This window comes from Pongo abelii, chromosome 1, assembly GCF_028885655.2.
Source record: "Pongo abelii isolate AG06213 chromosome 1, NHGRI_mPonAbe1-v2.0_pri, whole genome shotgun sequence".
Lineage (NCBI taxonomy): Eukaryota > Metazoa > Chordata > Mammalia > Primates > Hominidae > Pongo > Pongo abelii.
Window position 1 is genome coordinate 95,629,366 of NC_071985.2, and position 16,563 is coordinate 95,645,928.

The 16,563-nt window shown below is 54.2% G+C and overlaps 1 protein-coding gene across 3 annotated transcripts; it reads left to right on the top strand.

The window, feature by feature from the left end:
• The first annotated feature begins 389 nt into the window (after positions 1 to 389).
• On the top strand, positions 390 to 11,568 carry PBXIP1 (PBX homeobox interacting protein 1). 3 transcript variants are annotated; one of them, XM_009243554.4, is made up of 11 exons: positions 390 to 486; positions 2,795 to 2,881; positions 4,632 to 4,758; positions 5,018 to 5,082; positions 5,156 to 5,321; positions 7,680 to 7,913; positions 8,041 to 8,064; positions 8,342 to 8,412; positions 8,506 to 8,637; positions 9,263 to 10,455; positions 10,914 to 11,568. In XM_009243554.4, exons 2-11 carry the CDS (start codon positions 2,831 to 2,833, stop codon positions 11,002 to 11,004), a joined length of 2,154 nt encoding a protein of 717 aa, XP_009241829.1. In that variant the 5' UTR covers positions 390 to 486; positions 2,795 to 2,830; the 3' UTR covers positions 11,005 to 11,568. The 3 variants fall into 3 exon arrangements, with proteins under 3 accessions (XP_009241829.1, XP_054408411.1, XP_054408409.1); XM_054552436.2 differs by lacking the exon at positions 390 to 486 and adding an exon at positions 913 to 1,600; XM_054552434.2 differs by lacking the exon at positions 390 to 486 and adding an exon at positions 913 to 1,416.
• The last annotated feature ends 4,995 nt before the right edge of the window (positions 11,569 to 16,563 follow it).

The window sequence follows — 16,563 nt, forward strand, 5'->3', positions numbered from 1 at the left end:
TCTTTTAAGCAGTCTGTTTTGGAGCAGATTGGGGAGAATGGCAGGAGGGCTATTTCCACACCCTGGATTTGCGACCTGTTTCCCTTCCCCCATCTCACAGCTGTCTCTGTCTATCCTGGGGCCAACCTGGCCCCTTGTCTTCGTCATCTCAGAAGACGGCACCCTCTGCCTTTCTCTCAGTTTGGGGGGGTTCCCTCTGGAAACTGTTTAGACACTGGGAAAGAAGGGCAGGAAACTCAGGATTCAGTTAGCTGGGACCCCGGTCGCCCACCAGGAGGTAAGCCCAGGTTTAGGGCCGTGTCGCTAGACCTCCCTTCCCCGCCCCTGGCTCTCAATTCCTGCTCTTATTGGCCAAAAGTTTCCGCCCCTTTGGGGAAGTTGACTTGTCATTGGTCAGTTTCTGGTCACATGATTCTCTTCTCGGGCTGCAAACAAAGGGAAGCCAGCAACAAGTTAAGCTGAAGACCGAAGCAAGAGCTGGTTCAGGTAATGCCTTAGCTGGGAAGGGGTCCACAGATTCCCTTCGAAGGGGGTGGAATAAGGAAAAGGGAAGGCAGAACTAATCTAGAAGGAATGAGCTGCTTTTCATTTCTGGGCTGGGGGAGGAAGGCCAGGTGCCGACGCTGACAAAACAGGAACTTGCTCTGGGTACCCCAGGCAAGTGGCCCTAGATCCTTTGCTTTAGCGGTTTGGAGGAGCAACTGTTAGAGGAGTTTAAATTAACTAGAGGCGAGACTTCCTAGCTTTATACTGAGTGGGAGAGCTCCCCCTTTAGCTGTTTTTTAGAAATAGCAGAAGTCTCTGTCATAATCCTTACAGGAGGTGTTTGTTGAATCCTGCCTGAATGAAAAGAAGGGGGTGGAGGGAGGGAGTGGAGGTGGGTTTTCTTCCAGAAGGTCGATGAAAAGAAAAAGATCTGGAAACACAGCAGGGAAGGGTGGAGATTAGACAGCAGAAGGAACTTCCTAATAAGGCAGTGAGATGCTGGCTTGGGAGAAGAGGTATTTTTTTGAACCCTGGGTTAACCTAACCTAGAAAGAGGGATCAGGGTTTGGGACCCAGAGTATAGGAGTTTCAGAGTGTCTCCTTTTTGGGTCTCATAAGTATTTGTTTTGTTGACCCAAATACCTTTGCTGGTTTCCATGGAGACAGTGGGTCTGACATCACTGTGGTTGCCATGGTGCCTGGTTCTAGAGGACCTGAGCAGGCTGTACACACAGCTAGGGATAAACAGGGACTTCAGCCCAAGCTGCTGCCACTTCCTTCCTGCCACCACCTGTTAACAGTCAGCAACTGGGGATGGGGAGATGATAACAACGGCGGGGGTGGAGCCACAAGCGGAAGGCTGAACAGCCATGGCTCTATGGATACTTACAGATGCATGCCAGGGTGTCCTGTTGGATTTGGTACAGGGAGGTCATTGCAGCCATTCTCCTGTCTCCGTGTGGAATGGGTGCATGTGTCTGGGAGGATGGGCATTGGGAAAGACCTATCCAGGACTTGGATCTTGACTGGCAGGAGCCACAGGAGGTTACTTAGGGCACCAGGCAGGACTTGAAAACAGCTCAAACAGAAGGCGATAATGTGGCTGGTTTCAAAGGTAGAACTGCCATACTCTCCCAGCCTCACTTCCCTTTTCCTGAGTTTCCTTATAAAGTGCTTGGGAAGCAGTCATTTATCCTCTTCTGAAGGATCACAATCCAGTACTCTTGAGAGGTCAGCTCATCTATCCTTCCACCTTTATGCCTGGTCCCAACAGGAGCTGCCTGAGGGAACTGTCTTAGCCTTGGATGAAGGGGCAGATCCCTCTCTTCTTACCCTGCTTTGTGTCAGTCAGGCTTTGGAAACTGGAGTGATTCCCTCCCCTATCCCTGTCAAGTCAGAGCAGATTAACCAGGTGCAGGACCATAACCCTGATTTTTGTCTATTTTTTGCAAGCTATAAAGTGATGTATATATACATGATAGTTGCCATAAATCCATTTTCCCAGTCACCTTCAAGTTCCCTAAGATCAAACTCTGGCGATTACTAAGAAGGTAAACAGAATTTAGGATGGAGACTGAGAGTGATGAGGAGACTTATAAAAGGTGCATCCAGGTGGATCTAAGCTATGCCAGTGGTTCTCAACCCTGGCTGTGCATGAGAATCATTTGAGTGGTTTTTAAAAAGACCCACGCCCGGGCCTGCCCCCCAACTCAATTGAATCAAAATCTTAGGTGATTCCAATGTGCAGCCAAGATTGAGAACCACTGAACTAGACCATACCAAGGACTTATGCTGGGCAAGTGGTGGGACGCTTAGGGCTGAGGGAGGCCATTGAGTCTTCCCTTCCAGGTCCTGGGGGAGAAGGTAGTGATTGTGTAGGTACCTGGTGTGAAGGGAGGGCTGTGTTGTTTCCCTGCTCTTCTTATTAACAAGTCTTCTTATTGGCAAGTCGAGTCTGTCAACCTTGCTGGGCTTCATCTTCCTTGACTAAAATGTCAGGGAGCTGGACTGGAATTCCCCAGAGCCTTTCCAGCCTATGCTACTTTGACCTTTCAAGGTCAGTTCAGTTTTCCAAGGCCCTGTTGGTCCCTGGAAGAGGCTGGCTTCTCTGTGGCTGTTGACAGATTCTGATTTGCAAGGCAAATACTGCTTAGAAGAGCTGGGGTGTCAGGGAGAGAAGGACTGGAACCAGGCTTGGTTCTGGAGGCTGCTGCCCAGCACTTGAACCTTGGAACCCAGCCAAGTCTGCTTTCTGCATGCTGCCCCTCCTGAGGGGAGCTCCCATCCTTAAGAGAGCTTTCTTCTGCAGGTGGCAGCCACAGCAACCTCAGGGACCTCAGCAACTATGGCCTCCTGCCTAGACTCTGATAATAGCTGGGTGCTTGCTGGCTCTGAGGTAGGAAGAGCGGGTCTGGGAACCATGCGGGCGGGGTTGGGAGGTGTTTCTGCAGTGCTGGGCTTCTTTCTTGGTGGGTCCTTTTCCTTAGTCCTGATGGTCACCTACATCACTTCCTGCCGGCTGTTAGAGGAACTCCAGTAGCAGGAAGAAGTAGATCGGGCCCCAGGGGTCAGGTGTTGGCACTTGGACCATGCCATGAAGAAAGGGACCAGTTGGGTAAGCTGAGACAAGTAGGGAGGGATTTCGAATGGAGAGACCAATGTGAACAAAGGTCCCGAGGCGATAGTGGGGAACGCCATGCTGGGGGAGACTGTGGGACGCCCATGGGTGATGTGGAGACGTGGGTTGGAGCCAGTGTTGGAGTGAGGTTGGGGACAGAGCCTGGGAACCCCTGGAAGAGACTTGAAGGGCCTGGCTGAGGCCTTCAGGCCTCATCCTGATGGGAAATCAGTGTGGGGCTTTGGGTTAGAGGGATCAGGACAATCATTGTCTCAGGCAGAGGGTGAAGCCACTGTGCAGGCTGGGTGGGAACAGGGAGACAGTGTTTTGAAGACCCCCTGCATCAGTCCAGGTAGCAGCTGGTGGGGCAGAAGCCCACTGAGGAGGGAGAAGGGGGTTGGCAGGATGGGGAACTGAGTGGCTAGAGAAGGGATGGCAAAAATTTGTCAAAGGCATCTCTGAGAGTTCCAAGACCTAGCGACTTTGTATATTAGAGTCACCAGGAGGGGAGGAGGGGAGAAGCTCAGTTTCAACATGTTGAGTTTGAGGTGCCCTTGAGGAACCCAGCTGGGAGTAAGGAGTTGACCTTGGGGATGACGCTGGAGCAAGATAATGGACTGGGGCTCACTGGCAGAGGGAAGGCAGGTATGAGTAGACGGGCACCAGGCTCTCAGAGCCCTGGCCTCCTGTTGAGGTGTCTTTGTTGACAGCTGGGGGACCTTGGGCATGCCATTTCACCTCTCTGTCGTCTCCTGTAAAACGGGTGTCATGATTTTTGCCTTGTAGGGGGGGACCATGAGAATAAAAATGTTTTGAAAATAGCAAAGACACAATTAAGGTGAAGCATGATTCTCAGCGGGTTAGTCGGAGCCACGGGGCGGGTGGCAGGCCAGGGCCCTGCGGAAGGGGAGTAGGCAGAGGGAGGAGGCCGAGGCTGTGTGGCCAGGGCTGGATGTCCAGGCTGAGAGCACCCTGGAGACAGGCTGTCTGTGGTTGGGGTGGGTTGGGCTTCTGTGAGCAGCTGCTGGGAGACGGGTGTCAGGGGAGTGTCAGGGGCCAGTGGGAGAGGCCAGAAAGGCTTGAGAGATGTAAGTAGTTGTCCAGTTGAGAGGGCAGCTGCAGGGATACCCCGGGAGGCATAACTGTGACCCATGGGCACCCAGGGGACGTTGTTTTCTTGCCTTCCTCCCACCCTTAATATTATAATATCTGAGTTGTTCATCTGTGGGGAAGGAAGTGCTGCTGATCTTGATGGGAGGGAAACGTAGGCTCTAGCTCACCTCCTGGAGGCGGGGTACCAGGTTTGTACTGCAACCAGTGCCTTGGTCTGGTGGTGCTTCTCTGTGTAGCGGAAACCTGGCCCCTGAAACTTCCTCCTCGCAGTGAGTGAGGCTGGGCAACGGCCGAGCACTTGGTGCTGCCCCGAGCCCCTTTTCGAGCCAGCTCATGACTGAACGTGTGTGTTTCTGGGATGTGGGCTGGGGCCCCATTCTTGGGTGCAGCCTTCTCCTTGCACTTCTCCTCCCAGAGCCTGCCAGTGGAGACACTGGGCCCGGCATCCAGGATGGACCCAGAATCTGAGAGAGCCCTGCAGGCCCCTCACAGCCCCTCCAAGGCAGATGGGGAAGAATTAGCTGGGACCATGGATGGAGAAGGTACTGGGCCCTGCTTAGGACATAGCTTACCGGACAAAGCTATTCTCCATATTTTGGGGTTTCTCAGTTTCCTCAGAGAAAGGGAGGCTGGTTCGTTTTAGTTCCTCCATTAATCTCAGTTGACAGACTCCTTTTCTCATTCCATCCTGGCTTTTTCCTGCCCCTTCCAACCTGGTAGGGGCCCGTGGGATGGACAGAGGGCTGCACAGGAAATTCAGCTGGGGCAGTGGGTTTTTCTGGGCCTTTTCTCCTACCACAGGGACACTCTTCCAGACTGAAAGCCCTCAGTCTGGCAGCATTCTAACAGAGGAGACTGAGGTCAAGGTGAGGAGATTCCCTGGGGGAAGGAAGGGAGGCAGGGAGGGCTAGCAGCTGCTCACTGCTGCATCTGCATTAGGGCACCCTGGAAGGTGATGTTTGTGGTGTGGAGCCTCCTGGCCCAGGAGACACAGTAGTCCAGGGAGGCCTGCAGGAGACCACCGTGGTGACAGGCCTGGGACCAGACACACAGGACCTGGAAGGCCAGAGCCCTCCACAGAGCCTGCCTTCAACCCCCAAAGCAGGTGAGAGTCCTCCTTGCCTCTCCTGTCACTCTCCTTCTAGAAGGTATGGGAGAGGGATCAGCCATCACTACTGAGCACATGCTGTGGTCCAGGCCCTGTCACTGAGCAGCTTGGTGCTCTCCTTTCTCACCGCTACCCCTGGGACATTGAGGTCCAGAAAGGTTGAATGACGTGACCAAGGTCACACTGCTGGTAAGAGGCAGGGCCCACATCTGGTTGACTCTTTCCTCTCTGCCATGGGGACCTCCTCTTTTCTTGCTTCCAAAATTCAACCCTCATTTCTGGAGTCCCTTCCTTGTGCTGGCCCTGGGCCTGGGCAAAGGGAAGATGGTTGGTTACCGCCTATGTAAGCAGCAGATCAGACTGAGCCAAGGTGCATATCAGACCTAAGAGAGGTACAGAACTGTAATTAAGGTACTCCCAAAGGAGAGAGAGGCCATTCAGTCAGGGGACTGGTTGAGGGCAAGGGAGAGGCTGGGACAGTGAGAGGTGACATTTGAGTGGAGCCCTGAGCACAGAGTAGGCTTTTGGTACATAGGGCAGGGGAAAGAGAATATTTTAGGCCAAGGCTGCAGCATCAGCAAAGGAGTGGAGACCACCTGTCTTGTGCTAAGGAGCTCTGTTCCAGGCTTGTGGCAGAGAAGTGTAGGAATTGGTCCCTGTTGAGTGACAGGATGGAGGGCCTGGGGGCCATTTAGGAGGCAACTGCAGTGGTCAGGCAAAGATGATGCAGACCTGGGCCGGGCATGGTGGCTCATGCCTATAATCCCACCACTTTGGGAGGCTGAGGTAGGAGGATTGCTTGAGCCCAGGAATTCAAGACTGCAGTGAGCCATGGTCATCCCACTTCACTCCAGCCTGGGCAACAGAGCGAGACCCTGTCTCTATAGAAAATAAAAATAGGCGGCTGGGTGCAGTGGCTCACGCCTGTAGTCCCAGCACTTTGAGAGGCCAAGGTGGGTGGATCACCTGAGGTCAGAAGTTTGAGACCAGCCTGGGCAACATGGTGAAACCCCATCTCTATTAAAAATACAAAAATTAGCTGGGTGTGGTGGTGCATGCCTGTAGTCCCAGCTACTTCCCAGCTACCTGGGAAGCTGAGGCAGGAGAATCGCTTGAACCCGGGAGGCAGAGGTTGCAGTGAGCCAAGATTGTGCCACTGCACTCCAGCCTGGGTGACAGAGGTAGACTCTGCCTCAAAAAATAAAATAAAAATAAATAAATAAAATAAAATAAATAAAAATAAAAATTGGCTGGGTGTGGTGGCTCACACCTGTAATCCTCACGCTTTGGGAGGCTGAGGCAGGTGGATCACTTGAGCTGAGGAGTTTGAGGCCAGCCTGGGAAACATGGCAAAACCTCGTCTTTACAAAAAAATACAAAAAAAAAAAAAAATTAGCCAGGTGTAATGATGCATGCCTATAGTCTCAGCTACTCGGGAGGCTGAGGTGGGAGGATCGCTTGAGCCCGGGAGGTGGAGGTTACAGTGAGTTGTGATCGCGCCACTGCACTCCAGCCTGGGTGACAGAGCCAGACCCTGTCTCAAAAAATAGAAATAAATAAAAATAAATAAATATTAAAAAAAAAAAGAAGATGCAGACCTGAACTAAGGCAGGTACAGTGTGGGTTGTGAACAGGGGTGGACTGTCAAGATGTTTAAGTGTAGAACTGTGAAATTGTCTGGATGTGAGGTGGAGAGGGAGGGCTTAGGTTAGCTAGATAGTGGCAGCAGTGCCTTCCCCTGAATTGGGGAAACACCAGAAAAGAACCAGTTTGCAGGGCAGTGTGTTGAATGTTTGGTCCCAGAGGGAGTGGCCAGTAGGCAGTCAGACATACAGGTTTGGAGCTCTGGGAGGCCAAGTGAGGAGTTACACACTAAGGACTCATTGCTGAAGGGGGTGTCAGTGGTGTGGGTCAGAGAATTGTGACTACGTGTACAGTGAGAAGAGCAGAGAACCTGAAATGGTGCCAGGGAGACCACTGACTTTAGGATCAGGGAAGAGCCAGGCAGGGAGAATGGGAAGGAGTGGCCAGAGAGTTTGGAGGGGACCCAGGAGGGTGGTTAATAGCTGCAGAAGTTTGATGCACGGCGCACACGGAGGAAGGAGGAAGCTTTCAGGATGAAAATGGCTTTTATAGCTTGTAGATTGACAGCACTGGTCTCCTGCCTCCAGACTGGGCAGGGACAGTCATCAGTGCCCAGGCAGAAGTGGGCAAGTGGGCAAGGTCTTCATGTGCCCCTCTCTGGGGTCAGGGCTGAGGACCTCCCTCCCTGTGCCTTCCTCTGCTTCCCCTCTCTCCCTGTGTCTCCCCATCTCTCCAGTCACCTCACTGCCCTGTCCCTGCCCTTTCCCCTAGCTTGGATCAGGGAGGAGGGCCGCTGCTCCAGCAGTGAGGATGACACCGACGTGGACATGGAGGGTCTGCGGAGACGGCGGGGCCGGGAGGCCGGCCCACCTCAGCCCATGGCACCCCTGGCTGTTGAGAACCAGGCTGGGGGTGAGGGTGCAGGCGGGGAGCTGGGCATCTCCCTCAACATGTGCCTCCTTGGGGCCCTGATTCTGCTTGGCCTGGGGGTTCTCCTCTTCTCGGGTGAGTGGTACCTCTGAGGCTGGGGCTTTGGGCTTCCACGCCTGCCTGCCCTCCTGCCATGTTCTCACCTTACCTCACCTCAGCCCTCCCTGAGGGCCTCATCAGACTCCTCTGTCTCTGTCCTTAGGTGGCCTCTCAGAGTCTGAGACTGGTGAGTAGGGAGGAGCCTGTCTTGTGCTAGGGGGTTGTGTGTGTTCTCTGGTTCTCTGGTTCTCTGGGTCAGGAGTAGGGGTGCTGGGGGCTCACATTTATTTCTCAGTTAGTGGCCTTGTCAGCTGTTCAGGGTGCCCCTTGGCCCTTTACCTCACCAGACCTCTCAGCCACAGGGTGGGTCCTGAGCAGGAGTAGTGGCTGTGTGAATGGGAGGGTGTGGGGAGAATGGGCTCTGTGTGCCTCAGGACCAGTTTCAGGGTTTCCCTTTCCCACAGGGCCCATGGAGGAAGTGGAGCGGCAGGTCCTCCCAGACCCCGAGCTGCTGGATGCTCTGGGGGACAGGCAGGTATGTGTGAATGTCTCCAGAGGCTGGTGGGACCTGGCTGGGGAGAACCTGGGCTGTGGGGTAGCATGGCATAACAGGCTCTTCTGCCCTCAGGATGGGCTAAGGGAACAGCTGCAGGCCTCAGTGCCTCCTGACAGTGTCCCCAGCCTGCAAAACATGGGTCTTCTGCTGGACAAGCTGGCCAAGGAGAACCAGGACATCCGGCTGCTGCAGGCCCAGCTGCAGGTGGGCATAGGCAGGAGGGGCTGGGCTAGGGTAACCCACCTAGGCCAGGTGTCTGTCCTAGCATCCTCCCCCAAAAGGAATGTTTCCTATTTACCCACACATCCTGACCCTCCCCTCTCCCACTGTAGTCAGGGCATCTTCCCAGTTCTTGGTTCATATCCCTTGTGCTAAGGTTTGGGCCAGGGCTGGCATACCTGTTCCACATGATACATGAAACATACATGGTATCACCTGTGATTGATTGGTGTGGTCTGCCTGGAGCACTGTGTGGAAAAGGATTTAAAGAACATGCCAGGTGCCGTGGTCAATTAACACTGTTCCAGGTACGGGAGGTGGAAACAAGACTGTGAGAGCCACACACTGGCTATCCTTAGGTGAATCTAGGAAGTGTGTGCTTATATAAAGACGTAGATGCCAAGACCCAGGATGGAATTTGGGGATCCCTGTGTCTCATTCATGATGGAGATGGGGTGGAGGATGAAAACCAAATCCTCTGGGTGTTCCAGGCCATAAAACGGGCTCAGGCCACCTGCCCACTGTAATGGAATGGAATTGGGGTAGAAGGCATTGGGGCTATCCTGACAAGAACTCTTTGTGACTTCCTTCGTCCCAAACCATATTCTAGGCCCAAAAGGAAGAGCTTCAGAGCCTGATGCACCAGCCCAAATGGCTAGAGGAGGAGAATGCCCAGCTCCGGGGGGCTCTGCAGCAGGGTGAAGCCTTCCAGCGGGCTCTGGAGTCAGAGCTGCAGCAGCTGCGGGCCCGGCTCCAGGGGCTGGAGGCCGACTGTGTCCGGGGCACAGATGGGGTGTGCCTCAGTCGGGGCAGAGGCCCACAGGGTGACAAGGCCATCAGGGAGCAAGGCCCCAGGGAGCAGGAGCCAGAACTCAGCTTCCTGAAGCAGAAGGAACAGCTGGAGGCTGAGGCACAGGCATTAAGGCAAGAGTTAGAGAGGCAGCGACGGCTGCTGGGGTCTGTACAGCAGGATCTGGAGAGGAGCTTGCAGGATGCCAGCCGCGGGGACCCAGCTCACGCTGGCTTGGCTGAGCTGGGCCACAGATTGGCCCAGAAACTGCAGGGCCTGGAGAACTGGGGCCAGGACCCTGGGGTCTCTGCCAATGCCTCAGAGGCCTGGCACCAGAAGTCCCACTTCCAGAATCCTAGGGAGTGGAGTGGAAAGCAAAAGTGGTGGGATGGGCAGAGGGACCGGAAGGCTGAGCACTGGAAGCATAAGAAGGAAGTATCTGGCCGGGAACGGAAGAAGAATTGGGGAGGTCAGGAGGACAGGGAGCCGGCAGGAAGGTGGAAGGAGGGCAAGCGACAGGGCCCGAAGGAACCCCCAAGGAAAAGTGGTAGCTTCCACTCCTCTGGAGAAAAGCAGAAGCAACCTCGGTGGAGGGAAGGGGCTAAGGACAACCATGACCCCCTGCCATCGTGGGCAGAGCTGTTGAGGCCCAAGTACCGGGCACCCCAGGGCTGCTCAGGTGTGGACGAGTGTGCCCGGCAGGAGGGCCTGACTTTCTTCGGCACAGAGCTAGCCCCAGTGCGGCAACAGGAGCTGGCCTCTCTGCTAAGAACATACCTGGCACGGCTGCCCTGGGCTGGGCAGCTGACCAAGGAGCTACCCCTCTCACCTGCTTTCTTTGGTGAGGATGGCATCTTCCGTCATGACCGCCTCCGCTTCCGGGATTTTGTGGATGCCCTGGAGGACAGCTTGGAGGAGGTGGCTGTGCAACAGACAGGTGATGATGATGAAGTAGATGACTTTGAGGACTTCATCTTCAGCCACTTCTTTGGAGACAAAGCACTGAAGAAGAGGTGGGCAGCTGTGGGGGAGTTGGGTCGGGTGGGACAGAGGCAGTTGGGAGGATGAGAAGAGCAAGGGTCATTAGTTTGAGGATGTATCCCTACTTTTGATCCCCAGCTGGCTTCCCTTAGAGAAGGCATCCAGGTCCGCTTCCTTTCTTCCCTTGAGGGTAGGAAGCCGCCTGTGCCCACCCCAGAGTGGTCCTGAGCAGTCCCCTTTTGGGCGGGGGGATTCTTTCTCCTGAGTTGCCCTGCCCTACCTCTACCTGCATGGCCCAGGGGACGAGGGAGATCCCCATCTTCCTGCCTCCCCGACTGGAGCCTTTATCCTGGGAGACCAGGTTTTCCCCCCATATGCTTGGCGGTGCCTGCTCAAGTCACCTTCATTGGGAGGAGCAGGGTCCTCTCTCCTTGGGGAACCCATTTTCATTGCATGGTATTGTCCCCTAAAGGCCTCTTTCTCCCCACAGGTCAGGGAAGAAGGACAAGCACTTGCAGAGCCCAAGAGCTGCGGGGCCCAGGGAGGGGCACAGCCACAGCCGCCACCACCACCGGGGCTGATGCCCTGCCCCACAGGGAATGGCCTTGGCCTGGCCCAGCCTAAGATCCCAGCGTTATCTAACTCCTGGAGGGCTTGTTTGGTGTCCTCGGATATCTTTCACACAGTAGAGCAAAATCACCAGCCCTGCACTGATGTCACTTTATGTAGAAAAAGGCCTTAGCTGGACCTGTGTTGCCGTCTATGCAAATGCATGCAAATACTCCAGGCCCTGGGATGTGGGCTTGTGTTTTGTCACTGTGAAGGGGGAGATGGGAGAGGAGCCTGTTTTGGGGTGGGGTGTGGGGAAGACAATCTGATTCTGAAGCTAAAGAGCTTTCATCCTCTTGTGTGTATGTCCCCAGAGTGGGCCCCTTGACCCACATGCTGACCGGCGCCTTGGGATTTGACTAGAGTTGCTGGCTCGAGGCCCGGGACGAGGACTTTCCCTAGGGTTTTGTTAGGTTTGGAAGCAGCTGTCCCTAGGGGGTGAAGTCCCCCCTTTTTTTTTACCCCTGCTTCTCCCACGGCCTCACCTCCCTATGTGAACTGTAGACTCAGATCCCAATAAAGTGCTGTTGCAGCTATGATGCTGGGTGGTTTCTAAGCTCAGGGGAAACACCCCACACCCCCTGCCTGAATGGATGGGTCCATCCCAGGCACTGGTACTTGCCCCCTTGTTCTGTATCCCCCTTTGCCCTTGCCTTGCCCTTCCAACAAACCCTAGGCCCTTGAGAAGCTGATACTTCTACTTTTGCTCACAGCTGCCTTGGCCCCACCCCTGGGAGATGTAGCAAATTGAGTGTGGGTTTTGGAGTCTGAGCCTCGGGCTCAAATCCAGGCTAAGTGATCTTGGGCAAGTTAATCTCTGGGAACTTTGGGTTTCTTATCCTCAAAAAAGGCGATGGAAGGGCTGGGGAAGTGATTAAATAAAGCAATGCAAGAAAAATGCCTCTCCTGTTTTGGGCACTCAAAGGTTATTGCCTTCTTTAGGGAAGGGTGTGGAGGAAGGAAAAGAACCCAGGCCCAGAAGGAAGAGCTTCTGGGGCTGGGGAGGTGAGGGAGCCACTAGGTGGCACCCTGGCTCCACGTTTGCTCCAGACCTCGCCTCTCCCACTACTCACTGTCCCCAAAATCTCAGACCCTACCCCACTGACCCCAGGGCCTGCTCCACTGGCCAGCTCTCCCAGGATGACCAGACTCCCCTTGGCTATTCTCTAGGAAGTCCTTCCTGAGATCTAACCTTAGTCCCTTCAGCAATACACTGGGCTTCTTGACGACCCTGGAAATACCCAGGAAGTACAGGAGACAGAATAATGTGGTGTGACTGCTCAGGCAGGAGGTGGGGTACTACAGGTTCTAGAAGGGGCTGTAACTGATTTCTGTATTATTTAGCAAGCGAATATGTAACTCTGTTTAAGGGCTTAAAGGTATTAGCTCATTGAATTCATGTGTGGGTGGGGCAGGGGTTAGGGCAGGCTGGGGATGGAACAGGGACCACTAATTCAGCAAACATTTATAAAGTCTATTGTGTACCAGAAACAGAGAGGCACTGGGAATACAGAGGCACCTTAAGAAGCCTAAAGTTGGGTTGGGTGCCGTGGCACACACCTATAATCCCAGCACTTTGGGAGGCCGAGGCGGATGCATTGCCTGAGCTCAGGAGTTTGACACACCAGCCTGGGCAACACAGTGAAACCCCGTCTCTACTAAAATACAAAAAAATTAGCCAGGCGTGGTGGTGGGCGCCTGTAGTCGCAGCTACTTGGGAGGCTGAGGCAGGAGAATCACTTGAACCTGGGAGGCAGAGGTTGCAGTGAGCTGGGATCGTGCCACTGCACTCCAGCCTGGGCTACAGAGCAAGACTCTGGCTCAAAACAAAACAACAACAACAACAACAAAAAAAAAAAAACAAAGAGAAGCCTATAGTCCAGTGGAACCTTTCTACAGCAGGAGGAACTGCAGTTAGATCTAAGGAAGAACTTCCTTTCAGGCAGAAGGTCAGTGATATGGGCTGGGGAGGCTTTAGGATTTGGTACCCAGGCCTGTGAACCACTGCTCCTTGAAGAAGCCTAGTTTTACCCTGTTCACATTGCTTACCTTCTGTAGGTGCTCAAAATTCTTGCTGCCTGAACAGCTGACTGGTAAAGTTGGGTTGCTGAGAGACAGATTCAGGCTAGAAGGTAGGTAGGATTCAGTGTCCTGGGGCAGGTGGCTGGGCCTGGGAAAGGGGATGCAAACTGGCCTACCTGGGTTCCCAGAGGGTGGTGACTCTCACTCTGGCCCCTTAGGGCTTCTCAGTTTCATTTTTAGGGCTCATTTCCTTCGTTTGCATAACGAACGCTCAGGGAGGCTGCCAGGTTCCCCTGAGCCCCCTCCTGTTCCTTACCCACTCAGGAAGTAGATATGCTGAGCTGGAGGTTTCTGAAGCTGCTGAATCAGGAAGAAAAAGCCACGAACCCAAGGGGTATGTTGGGGAGGGCCGGGATGCCAGTGACATTGGCTGCTCTGATCGCCCTCTCTCTGGGATGCCCCTGGGAGGCGATCCTCGCACTCATCACAGGCCACGAGGCCCCTCTCTCTAACACACCCATGCAGCACTGGTAGTGAGGAGGAGCCCAGGGTCCAGGTCTTCGGATGATCTCCTGACCATGGGCCCAGTGTGTAGAGATGAGTCCCGGAGGCTAGAGCCAAGGGACAGCATTCCCTCCTTCCCACAGGGCTTGGGGATAGCTCTGGCCTGGGCAGGGCTTCGGGGAGCCTGTGGGTAGACTCACTGGATTCCACCACTTGTCTGTTTGGCCTCCCAGGGTTTGGGCTGGGCTCTTCCAGTTTCAGCATTTGGCATTTTTAGCACTTGGCTTTCTGCCTTTTCCTCTGGGAGCTCCCCCAGCTTGCCCAAGTAGGGCCTGCTTCCCTGAGAGCTCAGCTCAGGGGTCCTTGGGAGGAATCACTAGAGTTGGGGGTGGCCTTCTTGGGCCTTCTACTCTCAAATGGAAAAATTCTATTTCCTGTGGCCAGTCCCAAAAACTCATTTCCTGGTAGTCCCCAGTCTGCATTCCCCGCTCCCGTCCTTATCTCTCATTCTTCAGCCTCACCTGCTTCCCAGGCTCCTTCAGCCGCCCTTTCCCCAGTGACCTCAGCCCAGCCTCTGCCACCCATGCCCTGTCTGGCCCTGTGCCTCCTCCAGGATCTCCCCCATCTCCTGCTGCCTCCCCAGGTCCCCTAGGCCCCAGCCTTTCCCCATTGCCTGGCATTCACACCCATCCTGGGGTGACAGGTGGTGGAGACAGATGGGGTGGGTGGGTCATAGGTGGTAGTGGGTCACGTCACTTCCCAGCCTGACCACCCCTATTGGCTTCTGGAAGGTCAGAGGCACATGCTCCTTTTGAGAGTGGCTCCCAGCCTCGTCCGGCTGGGCCCAAGGACACACACTGGACTGGCTGGCTGTTGCCATGGGAACCTCCCAGGGTTACCCTGACACAGGAATGTCTCCTCATCCTGCCTTGTTCTGGGCCACGGATGTTCCTGGCCCCTTCACATGCTCACAGCAGGGGTCTGGTAGGGACACTGCAGGTTGCAGGGTAGGGGTGTGGAGAGCTGTTGCCTAAATCAGACAACAGGTTCTTCCCCTCCCCAACTCAGCTGCCTGAGCCACAGAAGCCCCTTGTTAAGCACTTATCTGAGTTCCCTGTCCCACCTCTCCCAGGCCTCCCTTAAGGTGGCCACCCATCTCTTTGGTAACCTTTGGCACCCAGGATAGGTGACTGCCCGCTCCCAAATGGAGAACAACAGTGAACCCCTTCCCTGCTCACCTGTTCTTCTGGCTGGGCCTGTTCCTGTCTCACCTGTTCCTGGGCCAGGTGGGGGCCCAGCCCAGATCTTTTCTAACCAGAGCTTTGGCCTGAGCGAGATTTGAAGTCGGAAAACCCAGAGTGGCGGTCTCCACCGCTGCCCACCTGTAGGCCTTGGGCAAGAGGGCTCTCCTTGCTTAAGGGCTCAGCTTTCTCATCACTGAAGTGGAGACCACATATACTGCTCTCAGACGCTGTCCCGAGGGTGAAATGAGTCAATGTAAGATACATGAAAAGGCTTTGCAAGCTAAAGGGCACTGATAACAGCAGTTATTTTTATTGTACTTAACCTCTAAGGGGGAAACTGGGAGCCACTGGGAGCTACTGATATGGGAGGAAAGGGTGTTGGTTCCCTGAGGTGGCAGGAGCTGGCAGGAAAAGATGCTAACTAGCATTCAGGTCTCAATACTGTGCTAGATGCTGTGGGGCCCCCAATCCTTGCCCCGAGGCTAATTGGATTAGCTGCACACAAAGGAGAATTTTAATAGTACTCTCTTAATGGTGCCAGGAGCAGTCTGCCAACTGGGTGAAGAGGAAGAAAGGGGTGGCCTTTGAGTTGGATCTTGAAAGATAATAGGATTTCAGAGATGGGAGGATGGGGGAAGGGATTTCAGGCTAGGCAAAGGTGAGGCCTGAGGTGGGGGTGTTATAGCCTACAGCTAGATGGTTCACAGAGGGGGCAAATTCTGCCACAGGCAGTCTGCAGATCTGAGGGGAAGGCTGTAGGAAATGGGAGGGGTGCCACTAATCCTCACCATTCCCCCCACCCTCCACTTCCTCTCCAAAGCAGGGCCCCTTTGCAGGAGTTCTCACCAGCATGGGACACTTACCTTCGCTCAGCCCCAGGGGAGGCATTCAGCAGAGGGGAGGGACATCCATGGAGGTCATCACTGAGACCCTGTTCAAAATCAAAGGGACAGGTCATCTGGCTAGAGCAGGATAGGCAGACACCTGAAGCCACATGCTGTGGAGAGGAAAGTGCTAGATAGCTCCCTTTGGAAGGTCCATCGCCCATGGGTCAAAGAGGCTGGCCATCAATGCTTGCACATCTGGAATGACAGGACTAGTCCAGAAATAGTGGCACGAGGCCAGCAAAGGAACAGGCTGGCTGGGTGCTGTGGCTCATGCCTGTAATTCCAGCACTTTGGAAGGCTGAGATGGGAGGTTGGCTTGAGGCCAGGAGTTTGAGACCAGCCTGGGAAACATAGCAAGACCTTATCTCTACTAAAAATTAAAAAAAAGAAAAAGTTTAACTGAGCGTGGTGGCACACACCTGTAGTCCCAGCTACTCAGCAGGCTGAGGTGGAAGGATTGCTTGAGCCCAGGACATCAAGGCTGCAGTGAGCTCATGACCCACCACTGCACTTCCAGCCTGGGCACAGAGTGAGACCTCGTCTCAAAAAAAGAAAAGAAAAGAAACAAGCTATGGCTGTCATCTAGGTGGATCATTAACTTTTCTTTTTCTTTTCTTTTTTTTTTTTTTTGAGATGGAGTCTCGCTCTGTCACTCAGGCTGGAGTGCAGTGGCGTGATCTCTGATCTCCGCTCACTGCAAGCTCCACCTCCTGGGTTCATGCCATTCTCCTGCCTCAGCCTCCCGAGTGTAGCTGGGACTACAGGCGCCCACCACCACGCTCAGCTATTTTTTTTTTTTTTTTTTTTGTATTTTTAGTAGAAATGGGGTTTCACCATGTTAGCCAGGATGGTCTCGATCTCCTGACCTCGCGAT

Coding starts and splice junctions, on each gene's coding strand:
- PBXIP1 (XM_054552434.2), top strand. CDS start 1,378: ATGCATGCCAGGGTGTCCTGTTGGATTTGGTACAGGGAG. Junction 1,417..2,794: donor GTTGGATTTGGTACAGGGAG/GTCATTGCAGCC, acceptor TTTCTTCTGCAG/GTGGCAGCCACAGCAACCTC. Junction 5,083..5,155: donor CAGAGGAGACTGAGGTCAAG/GTGAGGAGATTC, acceptor CATCTGCATTAG/GGCACCCTGGAAGGTGATGT.